This window comes from Patagioenas fasciata, chromosome 13 (genome assembly GCF_037038585.1).
Source record: "Patagioenas fasciata isolate bPatFas1 chromosome 13, bPatFas1.hap1, whole genome shotgun sequence".
Lineage (NCBI taxonomy): Eukaryota > Metazoa > Chordata > Aves > Columbiformes > Columbidae > Patagioenas > Patagioenas fasciata.
Genome location: NC_092532.1, coordinates 22,718,899 through 22,735,444, shown reverse-complemented (window position 1 = coordinate 22,735,444; position 16,546 = coordinate 22,718,899). Strand labels below are relative to the sequence as shown.

The following is a 16,546-nucleotide window of genomic DNA, read 5'->3' as shown; positions in this document are numbered from 1 at the left end:
TTGAAACCTCTACTAACATAGCATACTTAAGCAAGCAAGGCATAAATGCATTTGCAATAAGGAGTCCTTTAAAATCAGTACATTCAAAACAAAAGTAGATACAAATCTATTTTAATAATATTCAGGTATTACACGGGACCAGTAAGAGAGGACCCTGGGACACTTGGTGAGTGCTTTGTTACATGACTTTAAAGACAGATCTGAAAAGGAACCGAGGACCCGTAACATTGCAGCGTCAAACTGCAAAGCCCCATGGAACAAAAACCAGGCCTTTTTTTGATGCTGAAACTTGTATACAGTGAAAGGGAGAGCTAATTGTCCTAGGCCACGGACCCCTTTAAGGGCAGAATCCAACGTTTTCCAACAGGAAGCTCCCAGAACAGCACATTTGCTGGATCTTTTAAGTTCACACAGCTTCCCTGCAGCACAAGGCCCAGGGGCAGATTGGCCTCCCTGGAGGATCCGCCTTTTGTGAGCTGGATCTCAAACACAGCACAGTCACGCTCTGCCTTAAACACGTGAGGTTGCGGAGCAGCTGCAACTCCCGTTCAGTGCTCTGTTTAACTACACAGGGCACTGACGGAGGAGTGAGGGTTACACACTGGATACTCTGCTTGGGGCACTCACCTTGCGGCTACCAACACCCAACACGCCGTGGATGGGCTGGGAGCGCTGCCAAGACTGAGGGACTCACCTTCTAGTTTCTGTCTCCAGAATGCTGGAAGAATTTTATCTGAAGATTGCCCCAGGAAACAATTCCTCATTGGTAAATGTGGGACTTGTGGAATTGCAGTTCTAGTAACAAGTGCTTAAATTTCCTTCTGTTCTTTTTGTGCTCAAAGGGTGGTTTTGGGCATTCAGATCCCAGAGAGATATCTAAATAAAGAATGAGGTTTTTGAGGTAAGAAAGCACTTCCCAGATTTCAAAACTGATGCCAGTAAAATTATGTAGGATGCATCATGTGAAGCATGAAGCCCCATTAGTTTTACTGCAAATCACTCAGGAGTTTTGTTTTTCAACTAGTTCAAATGGTTGATTTGATTCAAAAATCAACAAGATTTGCATTTGCGAAAAGGAGCAACAGCTGTAACTGTTGTTGTCCTTACAGTTCCACACAATAATGTTTAAAAAAAAAGAACTGAAAACAACCTGAGGTTTGAATTTGTACAATTTGTACAATTCCTGTGCCAGATCTGGTTGGGAGATGAGGAAGAATAAAGTCTGCTGGGAACAGAGGAGGAGGACAAATTAGCAATTATGTCTCTTGGTACCTGTTTTGTTTACTAATCAAAGGCCTAATTGCTTTGCTCTATTTTAATTAACAATGTTCTTATTTTAATTAGTTACTTTTCCTGCATACATTAGCATTGGGAGAAACCACTGAGTATATGAATAATATGGTGAAGAGTTTAAACTTAAGCTTCTAAAATGTTTTAACAATTCCATGAGTGTTTAATAATGAAAAATAAAGCCGTTCTTCATAATTGTGGCTACTACTTCTCCAAGTATTTCATCCTATAAAAAAAAACCTGCCTTTTTTTCTTTGAACTGATATCAAATATAATTAACACAGGCACCAAAAGAGCTAATGCAGAATATGAAAGGTTTGATGGTATTTCGATATGGTCAAATGTTCAAGCTGGTCAAATCTTTTGAAATGTCCCAATGTGACAGCCATTCTCTTAAGAACCAGTGCCAACATTATCAACAAGTATCTTTGAAACCTGGGGAGCTTTATCTTCTTCCCTAACAGGGGCTGGGAAGAGGCAAACCATGAAAGAACTGCAGAACTCATGCAAATCATTCCGCTTCCTGGGAATACACCAGAACAAATACCCTTCACGTAAGTACTTCAATTAACAAGGACATATGTAGCAACTGTTTCATTTTTCCTATGAAGTGTTTTTGACAAATGTGTTTGCTTCGTCTGTGGGGCAGGGAACAGGCTTGGTGTGCACGGAGAGCTATACATCCTGAGGTTTTGGATGTGGCCCTGCCTCACGCTCCTGTGTGCAGCCTAGGAAGGCTTGGTCTATATGAAACTAACAGTAGTATGTTACACAGCTGCTTAGAAAACTGTAGATCATTGTCAAAGTGGCCATTACCAACTGGGGTTCCACAGGGGCCTGTGCTGAGTGTGCTTACTCAAAGCTGTAAACAGAACAGAAAACATGTTTGTTAAACTTGAGGTTAACAGCAAAATGGAAACTGAAAAACACTGTAGTAGATCATTACAATTTTTTTAAAGTATCAGGATGTAATTTAATAAGGACAAATGTAAAGTGCTACGTTTGGTAGGAATAATCAACTGTTCAGATACAGAATGCAATAAATATAAAAGTAGGAACAACTGGCAGCTTTTTCAGAAAAGGGTGAGGCAACTTTAGTGGAAGAAGTGGCGTATGAGTCAATATGACCATGCGGCTTCACAAACAGCAGTGACAATGGGACATATAAAGAGGAGCTGTGAAATAATCCTGCCCTATCCAACCCAAAGAAATGGTTCACTAGAATACTCTGACCAGTCTGATTGTCACCTGTGTGGGATGGGAGGTGTGAAATGGGGAAGAAAGGTTCACTGAAGATTCTGGAAAGCAACAAAAATGGCAAGAGATGTACAGAAAATGGGACTCAGAAAAAGACCTGAGGGAATCCGATCACCAAGTCTGAAGATGCCTTAGGAAGACACAGTGATGCAGTTTTCAGGAGTGCAGCAGGTAACTAAGGAAACGAGCTATTCACCGTTCTGCTTCCCACAGGACAAGAAGTGTTCCTTGTTACAACTAGTATTTGTCAGGTGAGACAAACTTTGTAAAGGATGGCGATGGATTGTTCAGGGAAGCTAAACAAAAAATTAGATATTGATCAGAATATCATGTACCTGATTCCATCTTTAGGTGACAAGGGATTAGGCTAATTCTTGAGGACTTGTCCATCCCAGTGTTCTGATTGCCAATCCTGTACTTCTTTAATACCACAGCATAAAGAATATTTCAGGCAGAATACTGTAGTAGAATACCTACCACAGAATTATCTCTGGGATGAGACAAATAGTAAGTATTACATAGTTGTAGCAGGAAGAGGAGGCCAAGGGAAGCTCTGTCCTAGCAAGATTTGCATTGATTTGTTTTGGTACACGTCTGTCAGCTGAGCACAGCTCCAGCATCTTTATTTTCTTCAGTAAAAGGTCATGCTGCAGTTACCAAGTTAACACAAGCTGGTATTTCAGTGCCTAAATGCTACTGTCCTAGCACAGCAGCCCGAGAGTGCTATGGATGTACTTATGAGAAGCTAAAAGATTATTTCAGAATTGGGTTTCCTAGAAAATCACAATTAGCTATTCAAGCCATACTTGGGAAATATTTTTTTGTAAAAATAATGCATTCTGCTAACATCACGGCCAACTTCAAGTGTACTGCAGCAACTGCTTAAGGCACAAATCTTGTGCTCAGTTACAGCAGAGTTCGTAAGAATTGCCAGCAACTTTATCACACTTGCATCTGGTAGTGAGTGGGGAGGACACGAAGTGCAAACACCCAGAGGAACAACTGAGTGTTTTTCTTACCTTATTCAAGATTAGCACCAGCACATGTGATTTGGGAAACACTGAATGCTTTCAACTCCCACTTGTTGCTCAGAGATCATCAGCTGCTTAAGGACTGGTGACTTGTTTACTTGCAAACTACATCTCAAACCCAGCCTAAGTCAACTGTGCTTTTAAAAACATAACCACTTGGCAATAACATCACGACCACTATGAATAAGCTTCTAGTTCCCCCGGACTGAGGAAACAAAGATTCACAGCACAAAACCCACCAAGTTGGCTAGTAACAGTTCAACTACAGATGGATACTCATCTCCACTTTTCTTTCCTTAAAATGACTCCCTCTATGAGCTGAGTGATGTGAACGAGATGCTGCAGAGCAAAGGTTACTAAGTTTTCCATAGCCTACAGAATTTCTGTGTGAGAAATGTTAAACTGAGCAATGAAACCTCCCTCTTCCCTCCACAAGCCCAACCAGAACAAGATTGTGAACACACTTGCAACCTTTTATATTTTTATTGTGCAAGACTGTATGTATGATGTTGTCCATATGTAGTATGGCACACAGTAAGAGACAGACCCCTGGAAGTTTTCATATTCTAATCCAAACAGACACAAAGTAGATAAAATAGTATTATCTTATTGCTCAGGTGGCAAACCACAGAAAGTGTCTTAGATCACACAAAACAAAGGTAGAAACTGGAAAAGATTTTCCAAATCTGTATATTAAGTCCATCAAAAATACCGTGTCCTTTTGGCAGCTCTAAAACAAATATAAAACTAGATTAATCTAGTTTGGGCTTGTCAGCTTAAAAATATTATTTTAAAATAAATTTTTATAAGTTCCCAGGTCAGAAGAAATACAAGTGTGAAATTCAATCAAATAACACGTACAAAGGGAATAAATGAAAACCTTTTTCCTCCTTCACTATAAAATCAATTGCCAGGCCAGTTTGTCATAGATTACTCTTCTTTCTTTCACGTAAGGCTGCATATAAATTCATGAAGTTATTCTCAGCAGATGAAATTAAGTTGTCAAGATCATAATCAACTTCAAAGGTAGGTCTCTTCCCAAAAATTACAAGAGCAAGAAATACAGCAAAGTGCGCAGTAAGTCCCCATATCCTAAATGACATTTTATGTTCCTGGTCCTCATACGTAAAGCAGTGCATCCTGCTTATGGAGCCAGATGAGGTCTTATAGGGCAAGGTATTGTAATGTAAGGGCTTGATAAAGTACTCCAGTGGCACGACAAAAACATGGCTCACTTCATCCGGATTAGGAGTGGCCTGGAATGTATCCTCTATGAATCCCACAACTGGCGTTACCAAGTGATTCATCTAAAAGGAAAAAGAAACAAAGAAAACCCAAACACTAAGTTTGTACCAAGTAAAGAATGTTCTTTATTTAAAAAATATCAGATGTTACAGAATTAGTGTAAGAAACTTCTGAAATACTCTTAACTATAATACAATTCAGTCCCTCTAATGGCAAGATACTTATATTTGATTTTAAATATGCTTTAATCAATTTTAAATTCTTTTTGCATTTGTTAAACATGATTTTACTAATGTTCTGTTCATCCTGTACAATCATGCAGCAGTTTAAAAGGTTTGTTAGTGCATCATGCATGCTCTCTCACAAGTCTTATTTATTTGGGCGAGTTCTGATTTTAATTCAAATATTCCAAATCCCCTATGCTTTATCATGTATCTGTATTTATTTTCCTAGGATATAGAAATATTTTCCTATAAAGAACACAAAGCAGAGGCTGACAGGTAAAACTTTTGTGGTCCAAACCCACATGATCTTTTCTATTGACTGAGGCAACTTGCTGGAAAACGCTGAAGAGAGTTATAAAAACTAACTAGATCTTTTTCACATCTATTCTCTGAAGTATGTGGCTTTAATGTTATCTGTACAGAAATTATAATTTAAGAAGTTATAAATGCATTTTGCAATACAGTTTTAAAACTAGTTCTGTTGTTTTTAATGCGGGGACTATGTTACTAACAGAAAGCAGCTAATGTACAAAAACCAACAGTAGACATAAAAAGAAACTTATCTGAAGAACAAAAGTCAAGTCCTTTGAAAAAATAACCCCTCTGCACAATGAGCACACTGTTCCTATGTGACACTGGATGTTGCTATTGAAATTGGCAGCCTGTTAATTTACCAACAGTGACTTACACTCCAAAGACACCTCTAGAAGAAAAGTCTCCTTGCTGGAGTTCCATACAGAACCAGAGTCCACATAACCTCCCCTTTCCGCCCGAATTAACCCTGCTTTGAGCAGGGTATTGAACAAGAAAACCTCCGAGGTTACACCGGGCTGCTGAGGGACTTGCCTGGATGAGTTCTGCCTGTCTCTAAAGAAGGAGATCATACAGCCTGTCAGGAAAATCTGTTCCAGCGTTTGGCTAACCTCACGGTGAGGAGTATTCTCCTTGCATCTCATCAAAATTTCATTTGTTGCTGCTCGTGTCCATTGCCTCAAAAAGGGGCTTGTATCACGTTCTCTGTAACCACCCAGGAGGTATTAAAACAGCACAACAACATGCCCTGCAAGCTCTCTTTCTGTAGGCTGAGCAAACCCACTTCTCTCAGGCACTTGTGTGTGCTCCTACCTTCGTGGCTCTCTGCTAAACTCGCCAGCATGTCCATAACCAACACATCACACCAAATGTGGTATTGCAAATACTCAGTACAGCGCAAGAATCTCTTCCCTCCGCTCTGCTGGCAACACAGGCTGTGCACTTCAACACACGGTGGTTATTTAAAGGTTTGAGAAGGTTATTATCAACCTTACAGAAGAAAAGACCCCAAGCTTATTTCCTAATGGTATGCTCAGTTTATTGCTTACTTTATCAATTCCAGGCACAAGCCTACAGATGACTTCCACCTTCTCTGGCTGGAGTCCCACTTCTTCTTTAGCTTCTCGGAGAGCGGTATCAATCTCATCTTTATCAATTGCTTCACTTTTACCTCCTGGAAAACACACTTCCCCTGGTGATCTTCTCAGCTAGAATTTAAAGGAGACTACTGGTAAATCTAACAAGTTGTGAGGGGGGAAAACAAGAGCTGTAAAAGAAAAAATGCTAGCAGAACAGTTCTGGGGGCTTTGGTTGTTGCCTTTTATGTATGAAAGGGGGAGTAGCATTAAATATAGACCAAAACCACCGCATTGTCAGTTTTATTATTAAAGTCATACTAAACATTTCAGATTTCATGATCTGGAAATCTTCCTTTTCTGCCCCAGGTCTCTGGGTATCCGGCATTTTTCTGGCAAGCAAATACCAGAATCACGGGAGTACAAACGCACTCGCTCGTCGCAGCCCCAGAGCGCACGTCCAGGCCGGGCCTGTGCAGCCCCGGGCCGGCAGCGATCGCGCCGGGGCCTCGCTCGGCCGCTGGGGCCGGGCTGTGCGGGGCGGCCCCGCCACCTACCTGCATGGAGCGGACGGTGAGCAGCAGGTGCAGCGTCCCGCCCCGCACCAGCAGCGGCAGCAGCACGGAGGCTTTGGGCAGCGGCAAGTGCGAGAATCTGCCGCCGACATCGAACTCCCGCAGGCGCAGCCTGGCCCGCTCCTGTGCGCGCGTCCTGGAGCAAAGGGAACGGAGCAAAGGGAACGCGGGGGCGATTTTCCCGAGCTGCACCGACCGGGGGACCCGGCCGCACCTCGGCCCGTGTCCGCCCCCAGCCCGCAGGGGGCACTGCAGACACCGCCGTCCCTCCCGCAAGGCCCGGGAAGGTCTCTCCTCTCTGCTGCCTCCCTTCCGGGTTTTCCCCGCACCGGCGGCGGCTGCGGATGCCGCTGCGGGCGGGGCTGCAGCCACAAGCGGCAGAGGAAAGGCCGGGGCCGACTTTACCTTCGCAGCTCGGCTTCCTGCTCCGCAGCCGCCATTCTGAGCAGCCCCGACCCGAGAGAGGACTTTCCCGTCACTTCCCGCCTCCCCTGTGACCGACAGCCGAGGCCTCCAATCAACACGCGAGATCTCCCCGGGCTCCGCCTTTTGTTTGGCGTCACGGGGCGGTTGCTTGCGTCGTTCCCGCTGCTGGGCACGTGTCTCGCGCTCCGGGGCGGCCCCTGAGGCGAGGGGCGGCGACAAAGACAAACAGCCTCAGCCTGCCTTGTGCTCCCTGCGCTCGCTGCCCGCGGCTGGCACTCGCTTCCCCTGCAGCCGGGAGAAGCAGCAACGCGCGGGGCGCTTTGGCCTCGCCCGCAGAGGAGGCGCTGCGGTAGGTACGGGCACTGCCGTAGGTACGGGCACTGCCGTAGGTACGGGCACTGCCGTAGGTACGGGCACTGCCGTAGGTACGGGCACTGCCGTCCGCATCTCCCCGCTGTAAGGGGTGGGTAGCGCGGCGGGGCACAGCTCCCGAAAGCTGAAGGACATCAACAGCCCCCCCGGTGAACACAGACCTGGCTGAATGCACAGCAGGAAGAAATCTACAATGTCTCAGAGCTTTAGTTATATAGCACAGGTAGGGAGCTCAGGGACTGCCTGCAGCCTGGTGCTGGTCCAGGGCAGTAAAATCCACCTTCCAGTTCTCTTCAGGGACACCGAGGCAGCAGAAGTGATTTCCCACCATAGTGGTTTATCATCCAGTCTGTAGCATTACATTGCTATAACCAACACGTGATCCCTCAAAAAGCAGGACACAACACCCCAAGTTACATGAAATGTGTAAGAACTACCCAGTGTAGTTACCTTAATGTTTACTTTTTATTTGTTTGTTTCTTTCCATTGCGTTAGGCTGAAGAACCAAATGTGTTTTCCACGCAGTATGGGCTTTGTACCGTTGAATTAATCAACCTTAAGTCCTTAAGTGTTTCTTCAGCCTATTTGTATTGTAAAGTACATGTAGATATTTACAAACACAAGCTCACCTGTAAAAGTAAATGCAGTTCATGTACAATGTGCATAAGGTATTACTTCAAGTAGTAAATTAAAAGCAAAATGTAATTATGTGCAGATGTACATGTCTGAGCTGTGTCCCCTGCGATTCCAGCAGAATATAATACACATTTTATGGCCAGTATTCTGTTCAGGTTTCACTGAAGCTTGAACACCTTCAATCTGTTTTTCATAATCTTTATCAGAAAACATATATTGCTTAGTAAATTTAGCAAGTGGTGTTGTTTTTCAGTGAAAAAAGCACAATCACTAGATGACTTATTGTTTGTCCACACAGCTGTATGTGCCACTCCACTATTGTTCCAGGAGACAGGTGTCAGATCCTATATTTCTCTTTGGCTTTCTCTTTCAGAATGCAGATGTGCTAAAAAGAAAAAAAGTACAACTTTAGTCAATCTTTACCTGCACAGAAAATGAAAAAAAATATTCAGTCTTACTCCTGGCATTGTAAGGAAAACACACCAGAGCAGTAGTCTTGGCAAATTTGATTGTAAGCTTACTACTTGCAGTAAAACTGAGGTGATAATATTGCCTCCAAGCTCATCTGTAATTTACAGATTTGTATATTCTGAAGAGGTCAGATTTATTCAGTTATTGCATCCTTCATATTGCTTTGCAACAGCATAAATCCAATATGTGTCTTTAACAGAACTGTGTCGTCTTATTAAAAAGACTTTCAAGTCAAAAGCTTTCCCACTTGTTCAGATTCAAGAAAGGACTTTTAAAAGCTAAGGAAGAAAAGATCAGCTCGTTCTATCAGGTTTGTTGTTTCCAAGTCTGGTACTCGGTGCAGTCTAAGGAGACTGTAATGGAACAGAGGAAAAAAGCTCTTGATGGAGATGTTATACAGTGGAGGAGAAACCTTCACATGCAGACATCCTGAAGAGCTGGCTAGGAAAGAGCAACACAGCATTTCACTAAGACAGACAAACATCAAAGTAAAGCCAAATTACAAGTTGCTTTGTTTTCAGACAGGGCCAGCAGATCATGGGCCACCAGCCATCCTGGAGGATGCAGAATATCAGACAGCACGGCTGGGCCACCAGACTTGTGGAGCAGATTCATAAAAAGGTAAGGAATAAACCAATTCGTACGCATTTACATTGATTTATCAGCTTGACACATTAATAATGCTTTTGCCCTTTTAATGGAGGTTTTTAGTCAGTTTTGAAGTTAATTGTTGAGAAGCTACTCATGTTAGATAATATTTTTGGTGGTTAGCTTTGGTAACAGTCATATATGTAACAGTTGATGCACACATGTATGTACTTACGTTCAGATCTCTGAAGTATTCATTATAATCAAGAGCATATCCAACCACAAATTTATCTGGAATTTCAAAGCCTATATCTGTAACAAGATACAATTGTTTTTATACTTGGTGGCTGTAAATAGCTTTTAAGTACACGGTTTGTATTCAACACTTGCTTCAGCTCTTTAAGAGTAATATCTAACAAATACATTGTCTTGCTTTCGAGGTGCTTAGCATGCTGCTTTAACAATCAGAGCCGTAAACTGATGACGATGGTTATCATCTATACCATCCCCATCAGTTAGTAATACAATTAACATAAGAGAATGCGTTTTAAGAGCTAAATAATTACTTAAAACCTACTTATGAGGTAATCCTGGGAGAGGGAGGCAGGGAGTGAGATTTTACTTGTGTGAAAGTAGATGCACTGTAACTCAAACTTTCAGTTTGAAAACAAGGCAAGTTTAAAGCAGAGTCAAAACAAATGCCTTTTAGGGTCAAAGCCAAACAACACAAAGTTAAGGTTCGATTCTGTTTCTGGTATTTAGTAACAAATAGCCAAACCTGCACTCAGACTGACTGGGGGAAAAAAAGCAGGTGGTCATGAGGTTTCAGCATGGTATAGCTGGTCATCAGCCTACAGTTTTTAATGTATTTTATCTCGATTTCGCTTGGCCTTGCTGAAACAAACGTGCCAGTTTTCAGACTTACTACGTTAGGTGAAGCTATGAGATCATATATTGGACAACCAGAAAAGCTCAATACTTACAATCTGGTCTGTAACCTGGACTTTGACCTGTCCTTTTAACAAGCAGGCTGTAAGACAGAGCAGAGAAGGTTATGTTTGCTTTTTTTTTTAAATATGTCTTGCTCTAAGCTGCATACTTCTCCTGCCCCTCCCCATAAGCTTCTACAATCATGCGGTTAAATGAAAACAAGATTATTGTGACACAAAGGAGTAGTGTTCAGCCTTATAGTTGAGGAAGAAGCAAAGGCTCTGATCTAGGTTCATTCTGAAGGTCCAAATGACTTTACTCTTTTACGTTCAGTTCTCTTCAGTTCTGTATCCCAAATCGTTACCTTTTCATGTAGCAACGTATCCACAAACTAGAATAGCATGGGCAAGCAGGTTCAAGTGTCATGTAAAGATTTTAGCGGGGAGGGAGGGAGGGAGAAGAGGACGAGCTGTGCAATGGCACTACAATTTCTTCCACAAAATGATATCCATTCTTGCTTTTCCTGTGCATTTCTGAACAAACTGAGAAGCTTCTGGACAGTCACTAGGAGAACCATAAGTAGTACGTAAAACAAGAAGTGTTTTCTTAAATCACTGTGGTTACTTGACAGAGACAGGAATATTTCCCCAAAAAACATTTTACAGGTCATCTAAAAGCAGATCTAGAATGGCACTTGAAGTCATCTTGCAAGTGCTGACAAACTCTTAGATTCTGAAAACCTGCATGACTGAGGATATTAAGAAAAACTTGAAGTGTTGTGATTCAAGTATTGCGGCAACTGAGAAGGTGTTAGGACACCCGTGGAAAGAGCTGAATTTCCTTCAGACATAAGGAGGTAATAAACAGGGAATCCAGACTTGATGGACTATGCAAAGAGAGCTAGGGAGCTTTGTTATTCGTTTTAACAATGAAGGTGGTAGTGCATATGTAAATTTCCCAGTTTAATAAATAGTCAGTTTTTCACCAGCTGGGTGGGGGTTGCTTCCTGCTTTTACTTCCTCTTCCCCAAAACTAAACAAAAACAAACACCCACCAGTGTGCACCGACTATTCACCTAGATGATTTTCCTACACCTTCTCATTACAATCCATTAGTAAGCAGCCATATCATTATACCTTACAACTTTTACCATCTTTGGTTCGTTGTCTTTTAGTTTTGAAAGCAGCGCATTCATTGTTCTACCAGTCTCAATAATGTCCTGAAAGAGATAAAAAAGAAATTATCCTCCGAGTCTGAAAGAAAAAACAGACTGGCAGTGGATTAATTTAAAGTGTATTAAAAAAAGTCAGCAATCCTTTCATATGCAATATGTATTAACTTGCAAAAGTGGGAGAAAAAGTCCATGTTGTTCCCTCCCTCCACACTCCAGTCTTTACTTACCTCTACTACTAACACGTTCTGGAAAAGATCATGTAGGGAGAAAAAGAAAAGAAAATATTTACATGGCAACGTTCAGTGGATTAAACAGCCTGGAAAAGTTTGCACTACAAACATGAGTTACTTGTAAGTTGCAATTGACTTTCAAAGGAGCTTGTCACTTAGCGACTTACATTATTTTAGTGCTTTCTGAAGAGTCCTTCTGTAAGTATCTACAGAAGCATAAAGTACTACGAGAAAGCCACATATGTCAGGTTTTATACATTATTCTGTGTATAGGAATAGCATTCTAGAACCATACTGCATGAGTCAGTTTAAGATGGTTCATTTCTGGGGGCTGTGGGATAAAATGTGGAGTAGGATCTTTAGAAGCATTCAGTACTGAGCACTTCAGGTTTCCACTGAGATCTGTGGGAATTACTCACTGTTTCAAAGCATGGCATTTTAAATCAGTGTGAAGCGGCTGTGAATATGTAGTATCAAAATCTTAATAAAGCTGGATTTCCTGGAAGATACACAAGAACTGTTCTTTCCCCTTAAAAGCCAAAGATGCTAATTCATACCTTCCCATTTAGTGTAGACAGTTCCTCACCAACGATACTGATTTTTTCTGTCGGTGAATCATTCTAGAATGAGAAAGAAGAGGGAAGTCATGTAAAACATGCTCAGAAGTGTTATCTTGTGTGTGTGTGAATGGTGTGCTGCTTGTGCTTTTCATCTCTCAAATGACACAGTTTTACACAGCGCTCCTTCAGTAAAACAGCTTTTAAGTAGCTGAAAGCCAGAGAAGAGAGTGAAGTATCAGTGCAGACAGATGTTTGCGTGGCACAAGAGTACATCCTTATTCATGGAACAGACACCATTACTTTCAGCTATTTTTGCTACTAGATATTTGATTTAGAACTCCATTAAAAAATTATAGGATATTGTAAGTTGTTGTATTTAGTATGGGGTGAATATTGATCAGTGCACAGAGCCTTCAAAGAGGGGAGAAGATAAAACAGAAAAATATAGCACAAGTAATTGCTTTGCAGTATTTGTCTCAGGCCAACTGTGATTGTTTCAGGGACGAGATACCTGTTTCCCAACACATAGATTATGAAAGCAGGTTTCTCCAATATTATCTAAAGGAATTTAAAAAAAATAATAATGTAGAGAGAGACAATGAGCAAGTCTCTGATGCTAAGCTCCTCTCCATAGTCCCTCCCACCAAAGGGTGCTGTGGTAAAGACAGTAAAACCTGCGTGGAAGCTTTGGGCTGGAGAAGAGGACATTGGAGACCTGAGCCTGGCTTTGTCAGGTGTCCTGCTATGTGTTAATTCCAGTGAATATGCAATATCTGTCTGATCATTGGGGCAGATCGGTACATCAGTTGCTTTTCAATATGTAATAAATCGAGTTGCTTTGAACAGGATATATGCATAAACTTGGTTTTTGTGGAGTTTTCATGTAAGCTGCCAGTATTCAAAATATCAATCTATGAGGAAAGTCCGTTTCCCAAAGAAAAGGATGTTGCTTACACAGTAGCTTTTTATTCTAACAAAATCCACAGTAATAGGCACAGATTTATCACCATTCTGATTTAGGGCTTTTATATGGTCCAGCAAATCAGCAAAGAATTTGTAGCCTCCTTTAAGGACACAGAGTGCAACAATGTGGTGGCTTCCCATATCTTGCATGATATCTCTAGCCAAACGTTCTGTCCTGGAAAGAAAAAACAAACAAAACCAAACAAACCGCAAATACTTTAAAGCGTTTTGTATATCATATTTGTTTTTCTATGTATTAAGTAATGTTCAAGTTGAAATTCTGGTCTTGCTGTTAGGTTTTTATAACCAGCAAATCATCAGCGTATCAAGACATAGGAAAGTTAGGTATTTGCAGTTCACAAGATGATGCCTACTCCACTTGGCATACTGGTGATTTAATCCATATATTTAAACAGTGCAGGGTAGGAGAGTTTAAAGATATTTGAGATAAGATATAAAGACATTTGAGATAAGATATAAAGATATTTGAGATAATTGGGAGGAATCCTCTCCATTAATCTCGTCTTGTATAGAACTCCAGAACAGAAGTGTTACAGCTGCAGAGTTTCTATATTTCCTATGGGCTAAGTGGGTCAGGGCCTCAGTCTCTTCATTTGGTGGGAAATGCTTAATTGGCATCACTATCACTGCTCTTTGTTGTTTACCCTCCTACCTGTCCAAGATGAGTCCATGAGGAATGAAAACTCTTTCTAAATCTTCTTCATAATGCTTAGGAATACAAAATAGATTTTTGTTGTAGCCGCTTTCTTCATCTCTTATCTGCAAGTGAAAGGGAAATAGCTCTAATAGACAGAGCCATGCGGGAAAAAACCTTCCAGTCTCTGATAATGTGGGGAAAGACTCCTCTCCCCATCCCGCCAATCATGTGTCAAAATAAAAATATATCTGAGAGATTTTGAACTTTCTGATAGAACAACTCAATCTGTCTGATGGTTCAGGAGCCAGTGTGCTTGTCAGAGATGCGAATGGATAGATAACTACTTTGCCCCAGTCAGTATAAGAGAAGTTCTCATCCATCAAGTCATTAAAAAACCCAAAACAACACAATTACTGCCATTTATTTTAAATTTACTGTAAATAGCCGACTTCATTTAAAGATAAAACTACAGACACAAGTGTTTACAAGAATTTCAAATAACAGATTATCATAGTACAAAGCGACATACATAGAATCTGATACTGCCTGAACTGTATTCTGCAAGTACTCAAAATTGAGAGGCCTTGATGTTCCAGGTTAGACTTACAGAATAGCCTTGCAGTTGAGCACTGGTTGTGGTGCCAGCACTACTCTTTTGGCTGGTTTGGTTACTGTTTTCTTTGTGACCGAAGTCAGTGAAGTGGAAGCTTAGTGAGGGATTGTTTTTAAATTCAGTCTGTTTGTGCTTTATTAATCTTGGAAGAGGTACTGGGAGTTACCCTGGAATGAGCTGTAGGTCAGGCTAGACAGTAGCATCCATGAGCAGGTTGAATGCAGTGCAGAACTGCTTACTGTTGTTTGAGTGTTATGTTAACTCAGTTGGCCAGTTAGAAATGGGCTCATTTCTGCCTGTGTGAGGTTGCTAGTGGTGACAGATGGACACACATGCAGGGAATGGTATACTGTCAAAGAAGCACTGAGACTACTGGAACACAGAAGCTTAATTTTCACTTGAAGTACAGAAAAAGCACCTTTAAGGATAGTCACTGAAATGAGAAACAGTTTTATCAGTGCCTTTTATTTTTTCCAAATCCCCATCCCTATCGCACTCTGCATAACTGCAGCTTAAATGCAATGACTACACTGCCTGCAGTTTGAGCAGTTTTTCTTTTGCCCAATCATGATAGTCATTGCCATATTTAATGGGTTTCAGCCTTAAAATTTGCTTTTGCAGCTATAGATTGGCTTTCATCAGCACAGTGAGTTCAAGTTCAGCATTGCTGCCAATGAATGTACCTCCCTGCTGCATTTGATGGGAGGCATCACAACCAGTTCAGCACAAGTGAGGGATGCGCTTTGTCTGTGTTAATGTAACTGTTGAATCAAGCTAATATTGAAGCATAAGGTGTTCATAGTGATTACTGCTATAGCTACTGCAGCGGTGCAGTTTAGTACCTTTTATTTGGTTAACAACTATACTCATTGAGATTTCTGTGCAAACAGCGCCTACTACATTAATATCTTTCTTTGCTACTATGTGAGAAGCATTTTTTAAGGTCTGCTGAAAGGTTCATGAACACAACCTTAAGGATTGCATCAGTTCGAGCACCACATCACCATAGCAACATGCTGCATGTACCTTACAGGCTCATAAAAGCATTTGTATTGTGGCACATGCTAAATAATATAGCAGTATCACATTATAACAAAGCAATCTACTAAACTATCACACAAAGTCATTAAATTTTTAAATAATGAGCTTATAACTTGAGGAATTATTTGTTTAATTTAGATTCAGTCTCATCTGTTGCTCATTTACTGATGTAGGTTTCTGAGTTTAAGGTTGAAAAAGCAACAAAATGAACTACAACAATTTTGTATTATAAAGAGATTCATAAATAAGTACTGTTTCATCAGCACAGAATGAAAGAATATTAATAGAGTTATATAAAAGTCAAATAAATCATGCTGTAAGTTTATAAAGTATTGAGTCTATTAAGGTGCCTCTGTTCTGAAAGCCAGTTTTTCTTCTGAGTGAATCTAAGAAACAAGGCCCTTCATTAGTCAGTATTTCTAATGTTCTACTATTTTTGCTGAAGATAACCTCTTTCCCCACACCCAAAGCTCCCTTCAATTCAATAACCACATATGAGTGCATTGTGCTTTCTTACCTGCAGTCCATGCGCCATAATCTTACTTGAATTATGCTATCAGAGAATGAGTTGGTTGTTATTACTGCAGTTTGTCTTGCTCTACTTTCATCTTGCAGTCAGATCATGACCTGCTTCTGAAAGGTCAATTGCCATCCTTCCTACAGGAAGAATTACTTCCTTCTACTAATGCATTGACATCACAATCCCAGGTTCTTACTTAACCAGATTAACCAGAAATAAAATAGACATGAGCCCTGCTGTAACCAATCAGAGTAAAGGTACGGGCAACGAGGGAGATGCAAAAAGGAAACTCATGCATCAAATTCGTGGGAAGGACTCCGTAGGGTAGTGGTTTTTTAATTGAAAACACCAATC

The 16,546-nt window shown here is 41.1% G+C and overlaps 2 protein-coding genes across 2 annotated transcripts; both read right to left on the bottom strand.

Moving 5' to 3' along the window:
* Positions 1–4,042: 4,042 nt before the first annotated feature.
* Positions 4,043–7,518, bottom strand: NUDT7 (nudix hydrolase 7). Its single transcript, XM_065848594.2, has 4 exons — positions 7,416–7,518; positions 6,993–7,146; positions 6,409–6,567; positions 4,043–4,885 (listed from the first exon to the last, which is right to left on the bottom strand). Exons 1-4 carry the CDS (start codon positions 7,448–7,450, stop codon positions 4,502–4,504), a joined length of 732 nt encoding a protein of 243 aa, XP_065704666.1. The 5' UTR covers positions 7,451–7,518; the 3' UTR covers positions 4,043–4,501.
* Positions 7,519–8,264: 746 nt separating this feature from the next.
* LOC136107345 (hypoxanthine-guanine phosphoribosyltransferase-like) lies at positions 8,265–16,267 on the bottom strand. Its single transcript, XM_065848335.2, has 9 exons — positions 16,190–16,267; positions 14,034–14,140; positions 13,352–13,535; positions 12,395–12,457; positions 11,835–11,852; positions 11,570–11,652; positions 10,487–10,533; positions 9,739–9,815; positions 8,265–8,829 (listed from the first exon to the last, which is right to left on the bottom strand). Exons 1-9 carry the CDS (start codon positions 16,205–16,207, stop codon positions 8,782–8,784), a joined length of 645 nt encoding a protein of 214 aa, XP_065704407.1. The 5' UTR covers positions 16,208–16,267; the 3' UTR covers positions 8,265–8,781.
* Between the last annotated feature and the right edge of the window lie 279 nt (positions 16,268–16,546).